Raw genomic sequence first — 16,562 nt, forward strand, 5'->3', positions numbered from 1 at the left:
GTTTTGACGACTTATGCAGAGAGTACGAGATCCACAATTCGAGATTTTTTGAAAGATTACCTAAAATATGCTCCTGATAGGCTAAATGGAGGTGGGCGCAAGAGCACTTAACTGCAACTTGTGCAAGTTTTTCACATATGATATATACTGGTTTGGGTTAAGATTAAATATCAGTCTCACTTAATTCAAAATCACTAGAAAAATTACAAACATTTGATTCATCACCTTGACTGCCATTCTCACCTTCTGATAAGTACTCACTAATACTGACAGATAGTTTTTTAAAATCATCTCGACTTTCGTTTTCCGGTAACGAAATAGCTTCAGATGATTCATTCAATGAATTTGATACCAAATCAGTTTGATGATCTATAAATAATAAAAAAAAAAAATTCTATATATAATCTATATCTAATGAAAATAAATAAATAATGCACTGATAATCAGTAAAAACTGTACTGGAGATATGTGAAACTGTTTTAGCAGAACGATATCCCTCCATATAACTTTTCATGTATTCCTGACGATTCCTTTTTATTCCAGACAGGCTTTTTAGAAAATTTCTCAAGAGAAACCTTTTTAATTTAAATTTTGCTTTCGCAATTTCAGTTTAAGCATCACTGTGAGCCAGAGAGACCGCTAGGTTTTATGTCGTGTCACTCAACCAAAACCTTTTTTATTAGTTTAGTATTAGTTTATATTGATCATTAAAAATGTTTTTAAAATCAAAATCGTTAACATATTAAAAATGATAATTAAAAGCCTTGAATAAATGCTTAAAAAAGTTACTAAAAATCGGTAAAAAAAAGTCGTCGTATTGACGACATAAATTGTGGGTAATGAAAAGCGTAAGTCTAATACAAGAATAAAAAAAAACAAAAAACAGATGTCTTCCATCAAGTGATACAATTAACTTTTACATATATTTATCTAAGAATCAGATACTGTGAAATTAATTTAAAAAAAAAAATCAAAAAAATGTTTATAATAACTTTTTCTAAAGATTGTATTTTAAGTTACATATTTTTTATAAAATCATGTTATTTGAAACAAGACACCCGTGTTATTATTTGGATTTAATTAATGTTTTTAATCATTAGCTAGCAGCAGCAATTTTCATTTATTAAATTTTATTTAAAAAACGAAAATGGCTGTTGCTAGCTCATCGACTGCTGTCTTTGAACGAAATGACTTTTGCTGCTGCTGGGAATTTTTTGGATCGAGGTCCAAGTCTTTACACCCTGAAAATTCAACAATAGAAGATCTGATGAAGCTGTATATATATCCTGGGTATTCCCTTGAAATTTGTAATTACCCAACTGTAGTTTGCTCTAGTTGTAGAAGAAACCTTTACTTGATGAAGTCGGGAAATACACCCAGAGGCTCGTGGGGAGAGAGTATCAAAGGTAATTCTCATATTTAAAAAATAAAAATATTTTTTAACTTATTAATTTTTTTAAAGTGTTATTATAAAGTAAGCCTATTACTCCCCAAAAAGAATCATATTTTACTTAAAAAACCATACCACTTTTTATTTTTAATCATTCATTGTAATGAAGCATTTATCTTTATATAATTATGTATTTAAATACCACTTTTGAAGGTTGAGTTGAAAATGTTGACCAGGAATTCAGCTTCAATGCTCCAAAGTAGTGAAACAGAACCAATCATATCTTCTTCACCAGATAACTTAAAGCTCTGTGGAAAATGTTTCTCAATGTTATCACCTGAACACACCCACAACTGTTCTTCTTCAGTTGCTGTAACAGACGTGATCTCTCTTGCCAAGAGTTTGGAAAGCATTCAAGCTGAACAAGTTGCTTCAGGTTTATTAAAAGATAAGATGAATGCTGTCTGCACTCCAAAAGGAGCAACTTTTTCTTTATCAACTGGTGGAAACCAATTGGTTGTAACTGTTGGATGTCCTGCCAACAAGGCAAATCGAAGAACAGTAAAATAAGTATCTTTACAGGTCATAAAAGAACTTCAAGTAATATTGGAACTTTCTATTAACGACACCAAACAGTTAATATCTTCTCTTCGGAAAGGATTAGGGAATAAGACTGCTGTAGAACCTAATATTTTTGGCATATTGAATGATCTTGAGGAATCCATATCACAATTTTATAATGTAGAAAAGGTAATTTATAAGTATTAATCACAAAAGTGCTTTTTCAGAATGTTCTAACATTTTGTATGAATATGTATATATATGTAAAGAGAAAGAGATCCTCCACCATGAATTTGTGATGGCTACACATACAAATATTGTAACTATATAATGTGTAACCATTTTAAGTAAAGTAATTTTTTTTGTAAAATTAAGTGCAGCTAATATTAAATTGACTAATATATAAATTAGAAATTATTGTTATCTTTTTTATGAAATATATATTAAACGTTTTTGTGTTAAAGCTTTAATCCCTAAATTTTCCAAATCTGGAGATGCTTGTACAAGTCGTTGAATGAGAAGGCTATTTTTTAGTGTATAAATAAATAATGATATTATTTAAATATTTTTACAGATAAGTTTCCTAGACAGTGAAAATGGAAAAGTTTCAAAGGATCTTGTGTATGTTCAAGAGACATCATCTTTCATACTGGATTTGATAAATCAGCGTGCTCTAAACCTTCATTCAGCATTTGCACGAATTTCTATGGATGGTGGAGGATCTTTTTTGAAAGTTATAATTAATGTCTTTGATGCACATGAAAGTACAAAGTCTGCAATTTACATGAATAGTGGTGTTTAGCGTTGTCAAATTCTTGCAATAGTTGAAGATATTCCTGATACAAACCATAACTTAAGAATAATATTAGAAAAACTCAATTTGCAAGATATCAAGTTTTTTGCAGCATTTGATTTAAAGTGTGTCAATGCTGTGTTTGGTCTGTCAGGCCATGCAGGAAAAAGAGCTTGCCTGTGGTGTGAAGGGTTGAGAAATGAAGAATGTGGAAAACTAAGAACTCTTGAGAGTCTAGATGATGATAGGTAGTATATACTTCGGGATACGGAATATTGTATGTTTTTTTTTTATTAAACTTTAGTGCAAAGGATTTGCTTTGATGTGTGCCGCAAAGACGTTTCATTCGGTTCGCTTAGTAATAATTACTTTCGGTCCGCCGACTGTGTTAATGTGATGTAAGTTAGCGATGATGCTTTCATTTTTGTTGTATATTGTAGATAAAAACAAATAAAAAAAAAAAAAAGAATAATAATAATGATGAATATGGGATTTCTGGTTCCAAAGATTCCGAAGAAGAGTTGTGTGCGTTAAATGGGAATGAGTTGTCAAAGTATAACAGTTTTTTAAAAAATATAATGGATAAGGAAGAAGAGAGGAGTGCCTACGAGGAAGAAGTAGATTTTCTGATTGAGGACGAGAGTAAGGAATTGTCAACGGAGGACGAAAGCTGTGAAGAAGAAGAAGACATTTCTTTGGATGAAGTCGAAAGCTTTGAAGAGGACATGTCTTCGTTTGACGAAGACTGTTCTGATGAGTCTGATCCAGACTACAAGCCTGACGAGGCTTTAAAAATGGCCATAGGTGACGAGTGCGGCAGCAAGCGTTGCCGAGCTCTTATAAAAAAATACGATTATCAAACTTTGATAAAAATACATAACATTAAAGAGTGTAATGTAATTGTAAAAAATGTAATGTAATTTTTTTATATATATATTTTTTGTGATTAGCGCAAACACACACACAATGTTCATGTGTATATAATAAAAGTAAATAAAATTATTTGATTTTTGTTTGTTTTAAATTTTTGTTTGCATTAGCGGATTGTTGAAATACTTTTTTTTTTTTAAATTGTTGATAAATTATTTGTTGAAAAAAACGTTTTGGAGCTCGCTAAGTTACAAAAAAAAATGTCAAAACGAAGAGTTTTGGTTAAATCACAAGAGTGTGAAAAAACAAAAAGTGTTTTTCCAAACAAACTGCAGATATTTATGACAAAAGAAAAACTTGTTTCGTGTAACGTTACAAATGAAAAACACTTTACAAACGTTGTGTGTTCCATGTGCGATGGAAAAGGTCGACATGAAGTGGAAATAAAAATGTGGATTGAAAAAAATACAAAACAAAAAAAAGAAGAAGAACAAGCACATTCAAAAACTTTTATGGAAAATTGTTTTTGTTGTGGAGGAGAGGGCGTGATTAAAATGTATAAAATTGGCGATTGCAAAGGTGTGCCTCAATATCGGGAATATGTGGAATAAAAATACAAACAAAGTTATATAATGTTATTTTTTTTTATAAAACATTTTACCGTTTACACTGCAAAATGCGTTTTCTATTTTTTTATAACAATAACTTTCGCTAAAATTTTTTTTTAAAAATATTACTGTGTTTACTTGAGGAAAATATTTTTCCAAGTAGTCAAAAGAAATTTCTTTTTGATTTGTTGTATAATAATAAGTCAATGTGTTTCCTTGTTGATAATATTTGCTTTCAAGCAGCACAGTATAAGCTAATTTGTTTTTGGTGTACAGCGTAAAATAGCAATAATGATAAAGCACGTGCATGATATTCGAATAAGTTTTTAAATTGGGTAACGTAAGATTAGAAACCAAATGCGGAAACTGCATGTATAAATCAACTAACGCACCTCTTCTTAATCTTGTCGATGCTACGTGTTTAATATCTTTGGTAACAGTAAAAGAAACGTAGCGTTCTTTAAAAAGTTCGTTGGTGCGATTTCCCAAATCTTTAATGTCTTTGTTTTGACAATCTTGCTCGAAATTTTCTCTGCTTTTTTTAAAAAGTAAAAATCCTTCCCATTTGTGTATGAATAGTATGTAGGCAAAACGTTCATACAAATAGCGTAGCAAATTTTCGTTTTCTTTAATCGCTTGAAATTCCGGTTCCACCAATACGTCTTCAACTATTTCTTTAAAATTAGACAAAGTAGAATTTAAATAATCAAAATCAATTAAATTTGGATCGTGTATTAAAATTCGTAAAGCTTTAACAATGTCATTTTTTTGATTAGTTTTTAAAAACGACATTTTATTATGAGTAAAAAAAAAAGTTTTTTTTACTTCTATAATATAACCTTTGCGCAAACAAACACGTTGCAAGTGATAAAATGTTGAAATACTTTTGCAACTTATCAAGAAAGCAAAGTTAAAAATAAAAACGTCAATATTATTTTAAACATTTTATGTTTGTTTGATTAAGCACTGTTACAACAAATGATGAGATAAAAAATTAAAAAATGCGTATGTGCAAAAAAAACTTTTTTTAAAGACCCAATTTTTGCAAGTCTGCTTGTGTAAATTGTCGGCTTGACGCTGTTTTTTCCATATTTGTGACGATAGGTTTTAAAGTTGATTGAATTGTATCAGGTTTTTTTTTCCTTTTTAACAAACTTAAAAGAGAAAGTCCCAGCTCTCCGGCAATTGTTACGTTTTGAGGCGTGATATATTGAGCCAAACCTTTTCCTTTAATAACACGTTTCTTTTGTCTTTTTTTTTTTAACCGTGTGGAATATTTTTTTTTATGCTGACGTGTTCTTTTTTTTGGCGGCATTTGTTGCTTGATAAACATTTTTTTTTTAAAAAACATTTGTTTATATAAAAAAATGCATTTCATTTTTTTTACGGGTGTTTTTATTACTTTAAACAAAGTTAAATCAAAACTAATAAAGTATTGCGTTTTATTTTTTTATATATTATGTTTTTACAAAACATACATTTAATTTTAGCTTTATAAATGATTTTTATTAAGCTTTATGAATAATTTCTTCTTCTTCTTCTCCGCTATCGCAAGATTCGTTTTCCAATTCTTGCTCTTCTTCTTCATCTTCAATAACCAGTGGTTTTTTAACTGTTTTTTTGACTGTTTTTGTTTTTTTAGAAGAAACTTGAGGATTAGGGACTTTTTTTCTTTTGCTGTTTCTTGATTTTACTTCGCCTTGAGTATCGTGTGCAAATGTTTTTAAAGCTTGTCCCTTAATATTTGTCACGTTTTTTTGATTTTTAGGCGCTTTATCTCCATAAATATGAGTTAAACGATCTGTATCTGTCCAAAAATAAGGCGTTGGGGAGTCGTTATATGTAACCGTAAAGGGCATGGGCGTTGGTTTCATAATCACGTTCGCTTTGCTTTCCCTTTGTATCCATTTTTGATTTTGATTTTCTGCAATCTCTTGGACTAATCCTTCCACTATTTCTTTTGCCGAAAATTTTTCTAGTCCTTTAACATAAAAAAAATTTTCTTTCGTTTCAAAGCTGGTATAACCATTTATTTCAATGTTTCTGATATGAAAATGCTGCGAATTATCCCAATCGTACCTGTAGAAAACAAATTGAGATGATTATATGATTATTTGATTAATAAACGTCTTAATAACATTTTGACAATTAGTATTTGTAAAGGTGGCTAGATTTCAAAAAACGCCGTTGTTTTTACAAACATTCTTGAACGTCTGCTAAAAACGTATAAATAGGGTAAAAAATTTTTAAAAACCTCGAAACAGAAATGCGTATTAAACGCGTATATGGCTTTAAGTTTAGAACAAAATAACGTCTTGTATTGTTTATGGAAACGACAAAACGTTTTGTTAACTGGAAATGCTGGCAGCGGAAAAACGTATGTGTTGTTGGAAATTATAAAACAGTTTAAAAATGGTTTGTTTGTAACGGCATCTACCGGCGTAGCGGCATGTTTGTTTGAAAAAGGTATGACAATTCATTCATTTTCTGGTTTAGGCGTAGCTAAATTACAAGATTTCGACAATGATTTTGAAAAATGTTTGGCGTACGTAATAAAAATTTAAGTAATTCTACTCGAACAAATTGGAATGCTGTTCAATTGTTGATTATAGACGAAATATCAATGCTAAATAGTTTTCAATTTGATTTGCTTAATCGTATTGCACAAGAACAAAAAAAAAAACAAATTATTTTTTGGCGGCGTTCAACTGTTAGTTTGCGGTGATCTGTATCAATTGCCGCCTGTTAACGGAGAATTTTTTTTTTAAGAGCAAATGCTTTTCAGAAGCGAATTTTAGTTGGGTGGATTTAAACAAAAGTTTTAGACAAGAAAACGATCAACATTTTTATTCTATTTTAAACGAAATAAGAAATGGCGCTTTGAGCAATGCAAATATAAATGTGTTATGCAAACGTTGCATTGATCGAGACGATCATAAAAATGTTGTTTACTCGCGTGTGTTTTATAAAAACGCAGACGTAGAAGAGTATAATAAAAAACGCTTAAAAAAAATAAATTCTGTTCGTTATACTTTTGAAAGCAAAAGAACTAAGTTGAATGACGATTATGTTATAAACGAAAACGACTTTCAAATACCTGATAAAGTATCGCTTAAAGTAAATAGCGTTGTTATGATAACAAAAAATATAGACGTTAGTAACAAATTAGTAAATGGAATGATGGGAATTGTGCAAAGCGTAAAGGACGGCGTTGTGAGTATTTTTAACGAAAATGTTAATTAAACTGTTGACGTGTCTTTTACACTTGAAGAGTTCGCTAAAGGCGATAACAAAACGGCAGAACGAATTGGCATGCCCTTAAAATTGGGTTTTTCAACAACTATTCATAAATCTCAAGGAAAAACATTGAATGGAATTTATTTGTCTTTAAAATGTTTGTACGGTCAAAATATAAACGAATTATTTTATGTCGCTTGTAGTCGAGTGAGTAGTTTAGATAGACTTTATTTTGTGTGTTCAAAACAACATTTGTGGAAAGTATTAAATAATTTGAGTGTTAACAAAGAAGTAACAGATTTTTTTGAACAATTGCATTTGTTAAAACAATGCGAATCTAGTATAACATTATGTGATTAGTTTTTTTTTTAATTTTTTTTTTTGTGTTGCGATTTTTATATGATTTTTATATGAATTTAGGCGAAAAGCGTTTTTTGTGAAGTTATATTTGCATTATCTTATGTTGTTATTTTTGTTAAGTAAATGCAAAAAAAAAAAAAAAAAAAAAAAAAAGTGACAAAACAAATTTTAAACTATGAATTTGGGGGAAGAGCGTTTTTTGTAAAGTTATATTTGCATTATCTTATGAAGACTGTTATGAAGAAAATAAAACCAAAACTAAGATATTCAAATAATATGCTACTTGACGAGAATGGTTCGGGGTTTGGTATATGTCAAAGGCATGATTATATATGGATATGACAAACATGATTATATATGGATATGAACATGAATTGAATATGATATGAACATGAAAAATTATAATGTTTTTTAAAAGTTTTAATGTTTTTTAAAAGTTTTAATGTTTTTTAAAAGTTTTAATGTTTTTTAAAATTTTTAATGTTTTTTTAAATGTTTTTTAAGATTATAAATGGATATGAACATGAATTGAGCATGATAGGAATATAAAAATTATATATGGATGTTAATATAAACAAAAATATTTTTTTAAAAAAAAAAAAAAAAAAAAAAAAAAAAAGTATTAAAATATGGATTTTAAAATAAATGGTATTGATTATGATGAAGAGAACGATAATAAAAATGAGGATGATGATGGTGTAAAATTAAAACAACCTTTGGAAAACGTTGAAGACTACAATGACAGCAAAAATGTATATAGCAATAAAGTAAAAGAAACTAAACAACCTTCGGAAACAACTTGCGTTGAAAACAATTTTTATACAGTAAAAGATGTTCAAAGATGGGTAATGCACGAAAACGAAGTTAAAAAATGGAAACAAAGTTTACATGAAAAAAGCCTGTAGAAAATGTGCAGCGTTTTACTGAATACGATGTTTTAAAATTAAAAAAAAAAAAAAATGAGGAATGTCGATCTCGAGGAAGAGCTCGATTTGTTGCCTGTTGCAGCATGTGGTTTGGTAGTGAATGGAAAAGTTTTGGTAGAATCATGGACATAGAAGAGCACCATTTAGAACGAATTGAAGCTGACGTTGCTAAAAATAATGAACGTTGCGCTGCTTTGTTTAATTTAATTATTGATTCGGATGCAAATTGTAAAAAAAAAATTTATAATTTTTTTAGTCGAAGACGTAATGATTTGTTAGCAAAACTAAAATGGAATGATCAAAATCAGGATATATTTTTAAGTTTAGGATATGCTGATATGGAGGATGTAAATGATGTTTTGTTTTAAATGTTATAAATAAATATTAATGTGTTAATGAATAAACTATTTTGTTGAAATTAATGTGTTGAATAAACTAATGTGTTGAATAAACATTAAAAAAAATAATGTGTTAAATAAATAGCTTTTATTTTTTATTTAGAAAAAAAAAAACAAAAAAAACATTAGCATGTTGAAATTAAAAGGCAGACAAAATAAGACAAAGTTTAAAAATGGAGCTCAGTATGTGGAAATAATATACGAAGATGACAGCAACCGACGTTATAAAGATAAAGGTTTTAAATCTTTGGACGTAATTTTGAACGATGTAGTGTCTGCAGAAACAATTGTGATTAAAATAGAAGAACTGACTAAAAACACTTTTAATTCGTTGATGGACAAGGAAGTCAAAGTAAATGGAATGTTAGGAGGAATATTAATTACATTTGTCATAACGTTGACTGAATACAAAGACGTTTTAGATGATAACGAAACGGTAAGATATGACGGTAAGTTATATTATTATAGTCACACCATTTGTTTGTATTGTACAGATGATGGTGTGGCCGAAGAAACGTTTGGTAAGGATTGCGAAGGAAAAGTAATTCGTTCTTTGTCTTTTTATTATGAAGAACGTGATGACATTTTGAAACGTTCTCCTTTAAGTTCCATGCCGATGACTTTGTTAAAACATTGCAATCCATTGTGGGAAGCCTATCGAGAAGTGTTATACAAACGTTACATGGACAGCGACTCAAAGGACAAAAATAATTACAGAGGTCAATTGCTAATGAACGATATGTTTTGTTTGATAAATGTGGTACAAATTTATATGGAACAAGAGTTGTTGGAAAAACACAGCAAAAAAACGTTTTCTCCTTCGGAACGTTAGCGTTTGTACGAGCTTCAAAATGGAAAATGTGGAATATGCAAACTTAAATTGGACAACGTGTGCGTCAAAGATCTTCTATTGAACGCCGAACAACATAACGTTTATTATAATAACGATTTTGTTCAAGAACATGTTACTCACGAACTGTTTTTTCGAGCAAGCAAAGTAAATTTGTTTTCTTTGCCTCAGGACATTCAACAGTTGTTGTGCGAAACGGACAAAACGGTATTGGAAGAAGATTTAAAAATGTGGATGGACGCTTATTATGTTCTGAGAAATTATTATCGATTCAGTTCGTTAAACATGCAGAACGGGTGGTTTTGCAAAACAATTGTTATGGACAGCGAACGTGTGTTTGAAGTTATTCGACGTTTGTGTCGTTTTGGCGGTTTGTGTTCATCTCGCTTACCTGTATATTTTAATGATGCTGCTTTGTTGCCTGTCTATTCTAACGAAACTTCGACGACAGATGTTTTTGAACTGTTCTCTATGGAACCTTATTGGATAAAGTCTGTTCTGAAAGAAATACAAGAAAATGGAAAAAATATTTTAAAAATAAATGTACCTTTGTTGGATTTCAATATGCTAAACGACGACATGCAAGTGATGCTTCTCATGTGGATTTTGTTTGACTCTCAAAATAAGCGGTTTGGTTTTTTGGCGTTGTGGCAAGAAATCATGTTGGGTTTTGACAAATTAGACGTTGCCAAAGGAGACGTTTGTCACGATTTGTTTTCTTTGCTTTCCAGAGAAAATCAAAATCAGTTTTCTTTTTATGTTCGAACGATTTTAAACTTGTACACGGATCCTGTTTGCGTAGATCACAATCATTATACAGGACAGAATTTGAAAGTAGCTCATCGCAGTTGCAATTTAAATTATGGCGAAGTGTGTAAGATAATTAACGTTTTTGCTCACAACAGTGTATTTGATAACAAAGTGATGATAAACGATTTTATATCGAGCGTTTTAAACTTGCCGGTTTATCGGTCGTTATTTGATTCTTCGAACCTAAACGTGGACGTCGAAAAAATAAAAAAAAACTTGTATGCCTGCGTAATGAATGGACCGTTCCCTCTATAGAAAAAAACCGCGGTGCATTTTGGTCTTTGTATTCACCGAAAATAAACAAATTATCAAAACATATTATCATGTCAGCAATAAACAAAGTTAATAGCCATGAAACTAGTTTGGAAAATGATTCAAATAGTATTTCTCAACCAGTATTTCGAGAAATATCTAGTCAGTTTAATCAAATAGATGCTGAAGAAGTTGTACAAGAACAAATAAGCACTTGGTCAAGATGTCTTTCCTTACTACCTAATATAAGCCAAGAAAAAATACACAAATATTTAATTATAGACGATAGTTCGACTGATTTCGGAGCTAGAGGTGCTTCAAAGCATAAAATCTCTGGGTATCAGCTATTTAAGGAGAGCTTCGTTAAAAATTTAGTTGTAAAACCTAATGTCAAGATTGAAATAAATTCTTTTCTTGTTAGAGCTAATGTTTCAGCTTCAATGAAAAAAAATCAGTACCTTATTTATGTACATTTTTGTCAAAAAGAAGGAGATATTTTGTATGCTAAATGTAATTGTAAAGCTGGTATGGGAGGATGCTGCAAGCATGTTGCGGCAGTATTATTTCAGTTAAATGAATATAAGCAATTAAATTTAAACTCTGTACCATTCGATAAAACATGCACAGAAGTGTTACAACAATGGCATGTTCCTGCTGAAGGAAGAAATTCAGAACCAATTAAACTTTCTAAAGTTTCTTTTGAAAAGAGTGATTTAGAAAAGGATCTAAACAACTCACGAAAGCGTCCTTTTGTATCAGGAAATAGAAACTTTTGTGCAACCCCAATTTTTGCACATAATCCAAGTGATGAAAAAATTAAAAAACTGTCTGATAGTTTATATAATCTAGGAGAAGGAATAGCATTTGCAAATCTTTTAAAAGGAAACAATTATCATTCCACGTCCTACTATGAAACATCAATATCTGAATATCAGCTAAATGTAAAAGAACTCGATTTAAATTCTGATGTTATGTTTAATCTTGTTGATACCATAATTAATGGATTTGAAGTAGAATTCAGTGATTCATTTGAATTTGATGAAACTCAATTAAAGTTTATTACAAAATATTTAGTTCTATCAAAAGAGAAAATAAAGACTTTGGAAAGAGCTACTTTATCACAATCTACAAGTTTATGGCTTGAAGAAAGAAAAAAACGCTTGACATCTTCAAACTTTGGTTTTGTTATTAATAGACAAAAAAGTATATTTCCTGCCTCTATTTTGAATAGAATTTTGAAAAACAATAAAAAAAGCTCTTGCAACAAAGCTTGTAATTGGGGTAAAATAAATGAAAACACCGCAATAAAAAAGTATGAAAATATAAAAAACGTATCAGTAACGAGATGTGGATTTATCATAAACCCAAAATGGCCTTGGCTTGGTACAAGCCCTGATGGAATTGTATTTGTAAATGAAAAAATAAGGGCTGTTGAAATCAAATGTCCTTATTCAAAAAAAGATTTAACTATAGCTGAAGCTTGCCTAGATAAAACATTTTTTCTTTCTGTTGTTGATGGTAAAACAATGCTTAAACAAAATCATGTTTATTTTTATCAATGTCAAGGTGTTATGGCATTATTAGAGGTCACAGAACTAGATTTTATAGTTTATACTGAAAAAGATGTTTTTATCGAGAGTATTAAATTTCTTAAAGAGCAATGGGAAAAAACTACTTTACCAAAATTAACTAAATTTTACTTTGAGTTTATGCAAGAAAATATATTTGCAGTTTAGATTAATTGTTTTTATATTTTTTACAAACATTTTATTTATCTGAAACAAGTTGTGGCAAAAAGTTTGCTAAATAACAACAAATTATCCAAGTTTTATTAATTTCTGGTGCCGTAGACAATTTAAATGGTGTTTGTAAAATGTGATAATTTTTTATTCGCTGTATTGCTCTTTCTACATGAATACGAACAGCAGCAATTTTTCTAGTTTCATTCTCATCTTCTAGACTGAGTTGAGCTTTTCCATTTAGAAATGGTGGTATATTTAATGAAACGTTTTCCGGTAAATCATCAGCAATATCAAAACCTCTATCTGCCATTACACTGTCTCCTGGTTCAAGCAGGTTGTATATTCCACAATCTTTAGTAATTTGTTTGTCCGAAAAACGACCACAGTATAAATCAGAAACAAAAGTTATGGCTCCATTTGGTGCTATTCCAATTAATCCTTTTGCTGTATTTTTATGTTTATAATTAGAAAAAGTTGCAGATTGGCTTCGAAAAGATGTAGGCATTTCGATAAACAGTTCAGTGCAGTCTAAGATTACCCTTGTTGATTCATATTTTTCTTTAAAACATTTTGGCATTGTTTCTTTTACAGTTTGTTTTGTTGCCCAAATTGGTAGCATACGCATTTGAGAATGCAAAAAATCAGTCCATGTCACTATGATTCTACTAACATGACTTGAGGATATGTCAAAGCGCAGTGCCATGTCTTCAACCAAAAGGCCAAGTCGAAATCTTGTTAAAACTAAAAACAATTCAGACTCTGAACTCATTATGCGTTCTCTTCCCTTTTTATTGTAATTAAAGTCTGTTGTTTTTTCAATGTTTGTATTTGACCCCCAATATATAAGTTTGCTTGCAGCAGGTTCTAAATATTCTAGTAAAACTTTAAATAGATTGTATGATTCAAAGCCAGTATAAAATTTAAAGTGGGCTTGATTATGTTTAAATCTGTCAACTGTAAATTTTAATTGATTGATAGTGTGATTTTGGTTCATAATAATATTTTTCATTTCTTTCTTTTTAGTTTTTATAATGTTCAGTTTGTCCTTTAGGATAATAATTTCTTTTTTTAACTTTTCAGACTCGGTTTCTTCAAATGAAAAATTAACATCATTTTTTTCGTTTTCAATTTCGTCTATTTTTCTTTTATATCCAATAGAACTATTTACTGTGATTCTTGGTTTTTTTATGTTGTCTTTAACTTGTTTTGACAGTAAAGATGGACAGTTGTTCATATAAGTCTTTTTTCCTCCTATAAAGTGAACTGAACAAACCCGATGAGAAGTAGAAGGAACAAAGTTTTTCCTACTAATTAAAGATAGCCATTTTTTTCTCAAATTACTTTCCTTTGGGATGATGTAAAACGATAAGTTTTTGTTTTTGAGCGAATTATTGTTGCATAATGGAACACAACAAGTTATGCCACCGCGGTATTTTGTTGTTGTTGTTGACTCAACAGTAATATCTTCTTTAATAGAATGAGTTATTAGTTTATCACAAGATATTGTATCATTTGAAATCATTTTGAAAAGTCTTTTTAAATTAAATTACTTGACTGTATATTTTAAAAAGCATTAACACAGATTTGTTTATTTTCGGTGAATACAAAGACCAAAATGCATTGCGGTTTTTTTCTATAGAGGGAACGGTCCATTGTTTAAATCTCAAAGAATTAAAAATCATCGGGTCCAGTTTTCACAAATTTCGTAATTTGATAATGGGTAATGTTCGTTTTGTGGACTCATTTCGCATTTTAAACACTTCCTTAGATGCTGCAACGTCGTTGTTAGACGAAGACGGAAAAACCAAATTAATTGACGCCATGACTCAATATTTAAAAAGTAAAAATTATATAAACAAACAGCAAATGGTGGAACTTCGTTCTGATGAAACTCTTCGAAATTGTTTTTGTAAAAAAACGATATTTCCCTATCAGCATATTGATCATTGTTTGTTAGATATTCGTTACAGACAAACACCTCCCATTGAAATATTTGCTGGAAACTTGTTGTCTAAAACGTCGACTTTTGAAGAAGAAATTAAAAAGATTCGAGAAAGTTATGCCGTGGTGGATAAAATGTGGACTTTTTTGAAGCTGAAAACTTTGCGTCAATTGTTGGAAATTTACACGGTGTTGGATGGTGTTTCTTTGTTGGTTACGTTGCATAGCTACGATAGTAAAAATTTTGAGAACACCGGTTTTCATATGTTGAACGAGTTGTCTGTATTTCGTTTTACGAGAATGTACAATCAGTTTTTGTGCAACGTTGCGGCGCAGTATCCGCCTTCCCAACATCATCGCTTTATTAATAGTTGGATGAAAGGCGGAATGTCAACAAACGGCAAACGTTTTATGGTTGATACGGATTGCATTGAAGATTGGTTAAAGGACAATGGAATTAACACAACGTTGCAAACGTGTATAAAAATGTTTGACGAAAATGGTCAGTATGGTGGAGCGCAAGAGGAACCAGTGCCTGTTCAAATGCGTTATGTTTTTGACTATACAATGAGTAGTTTAGAAGATATATTAAATAAGTATTATCATCCCAATACGTATTACGGTTTTTCAAAAGGAGCTTTGTGTTACGTTCGCATAAAAATCGATCCTCGATTTCTATCTTTGTTGGGCTTGTATACTTGTCTCGTGAAAAAAGACGTGGCTGAAATTTATCAGTTGGGTCCAAGAGATTTGTTGCAACTTCGAAAATATGATCGTTACAGAAAATGTTTTAAATTGCCTCCTGTTAAGAAACAAGTAAAACTAGTGATGAAAATGGACAAGCACGACAACGTGGTAAGCGTTCCTTTGCTCAAATTTTTAGTAGAAGAGTGTGGCGGTGTTTTGCTTCAAGTTTATTTTGTTCTCGGGCTGTGGCTTTTTCCTTTTGCCAAAAAGTTAGTGGTTAGCAACATTTTACAAAGACAAGAAGCTTTAAAGAAAGGAGACAAAATAAACGATGCCAATGCTAAATTACGAACAAACGCTCACTACGGTTGTTTGGCAATGGATGATGAGAAATATCGCAAAATGGGTATTAGAGTGAACGCTCAGTCTAAATTAGTGTATGTTATTGACAACGTGAAACAGTGTCGAGATATTTTGCTGAAGAGAAACTATGCCGATGTTGAAATTAAAAATATGCTTAGTTTGCCTTTTCAAGAGTTGTTGTACGACGCTAATGGAAATTTTGTAGATCATCCGACAGGTTTCTATTGCATTAACGCTGAAGACAAAGTTATCGAAATAGCTGATCAACGCGAGAGAGAACATGTTTACAACGAGTGGTTTCGAGAAAGTCTGACGCAAAAAATGCTTAGACACTATGACTATTTGTGTGTTGGGCGACAATGCCGACAATATTTTATTTGAGTTGGGACGATTGGGTGACGGCGGACAAAGTGATAACAACGGTTATTTAATTGTGGAAAGAAACAAACGTCGTTTTAATCGTTCGTTAAGAGCAATGGCTTCTCAAGTGTTAGACGAAGCCAAAAGAAGCATTGGTGGATTTGTATTGAACGTTCAAAAAGTGGCCGCAGATCACAATATACACACCAAATTGATGGTGACTGATACGGATTCTGCTTGTTTAATGTTTTATCGTTTGCTTGACAATAAACAGATGTTTAACAAAACAACGTTTAGCCATTATGTTGAGGAAATGCTTTATTCTGATTGCAGAACTCGTTCAAAAATGGACTATTCCAACTATCCAAAAACTCATCCCTTTTACAACAACGAACACTCCAAAGCTTACAAACA

The 16,562-nt window shown here is 30.6% G+C and overlaps 3 protein-coding genes and 1 pseudogene across 3 annotated transcripts; 3 read left to right on the plus strand and 1 right to left on the minus strand.

Annotated features, from left to right (window-relative positions):
* Window positions 1-1,147: 1,147 nt before the first annotated feature.
* On the plus strand, window positions 1,148-2,996 carry LOC145200819 (uncharacterized; annotated as a pseudogene).
* Window positions 2,997-6,507: 3,511 nt separating this feature from the next.
* LOC149888156 (ATP-dependent DNA helicase PIF1-like) lies at window positions 6,508-8,368 on the plus strand. The gene is made up of 5 exons (XM_090089011.1): window positions 6,508-6,688; window positions 7,008-7,439; window positions 7,494-7,666; window positions 7,880-7,933; window positions 8,324-8,368. The coding sequence occupies exons 1-5, from the start codon at window positions 6,508-6,510 to the stop codon at window positions 8,366-8,368; spliced, it is 885 nt and encodes a 294-aa protein (XP_089945137.1).
* A 2,676-nt stretch (window positions 8,369-11,044) lies between these two features.
* On the plus strand, window positions 11,045-13,812 carry LOC149888157 (uncharacterized). The gene is made up of 2 exons (XM_090088233.1): window positions 11,045-13,131; window positions 13,266-13,812. Exon 1 carries the CDS (start codon window positions 11,127-11,129, stop codon window positions 12,789-12,791), a length of 1,665 nt encoding a protein of 554 aa, XP_089944359.1. The 5' UTR covers window positions 11,045-11,126; the 3' UTR covers window positions 12,792-13,131; window positions 13,266-13,812.
* Window positions 12,756-16,562, minus strand: LOC149888158 (uncharacterized). The gene has a single exon (XM_090088234.1). It carries the CDS (start codon window positions 14,317-14,319, stop codon window positions 12,823-12,825), a length of 1,497 nt encoding a protein of 498 aa, XP_089944360.1. The 5' UTR covers window positions 14,320-16,562; the 3' UTR covers window positions 12,756-12,822.

Source organism: Hydra viridissima, unplaced genomic scaffold (genome assembly GCF_058129835.1).
Source record: "Hydra viridissima isolate aposymbiotic clone 2 unplaced genomic scaffold, HvirCarnegie_v1 scaffold_5, whole genome shotgun sequence".
Lineage (NCBI taxonomy): Eukaryota > Metazoa > Cnidaria > Hydrozoa > Anthoathecata > Hydridae > Hydra > Hydra viridissima.

Excerpts from the sequence above, each read along its gene's own strand:
- LOC149888156 (XM_090089011.1), top strand. The coding sequence starts at position 6,508 with ATGGCTTTAAGTTTAGAACAAAATAACGTCTTGTATTGTTTATGGAAA. Across the intron at positions 6,689-7,007 it reads GGCATGTTTGTTTGAAAAAG|AAGCGAATTTTAGTTGGGTG; the intron begins GTATGACAATTC and ends AATGCTTTTCAG. Across the intron at positions 7,934-8,323 it reads TATCTTATGTTGTTATTTTT|ATTATAAATGGATATGAACA; the intron begins GTTAAGTAAATG and ends ATGTTTTTTAAG.
- LOC149888158 (XM_090088234.1), bottom strand. The coding sequence starts at position 14,319 with ATGATTTCAAATGATACAATATCTTGTGATAAACTAATAACTCATTCT.
- LOC149888157 (XM_090088233.1), top strand. The coding sequence starts at position 11,127 with ATGTCAGCAATAAACAAAGTTAATAGCCATGAAACTAGTTTGGAAAAT.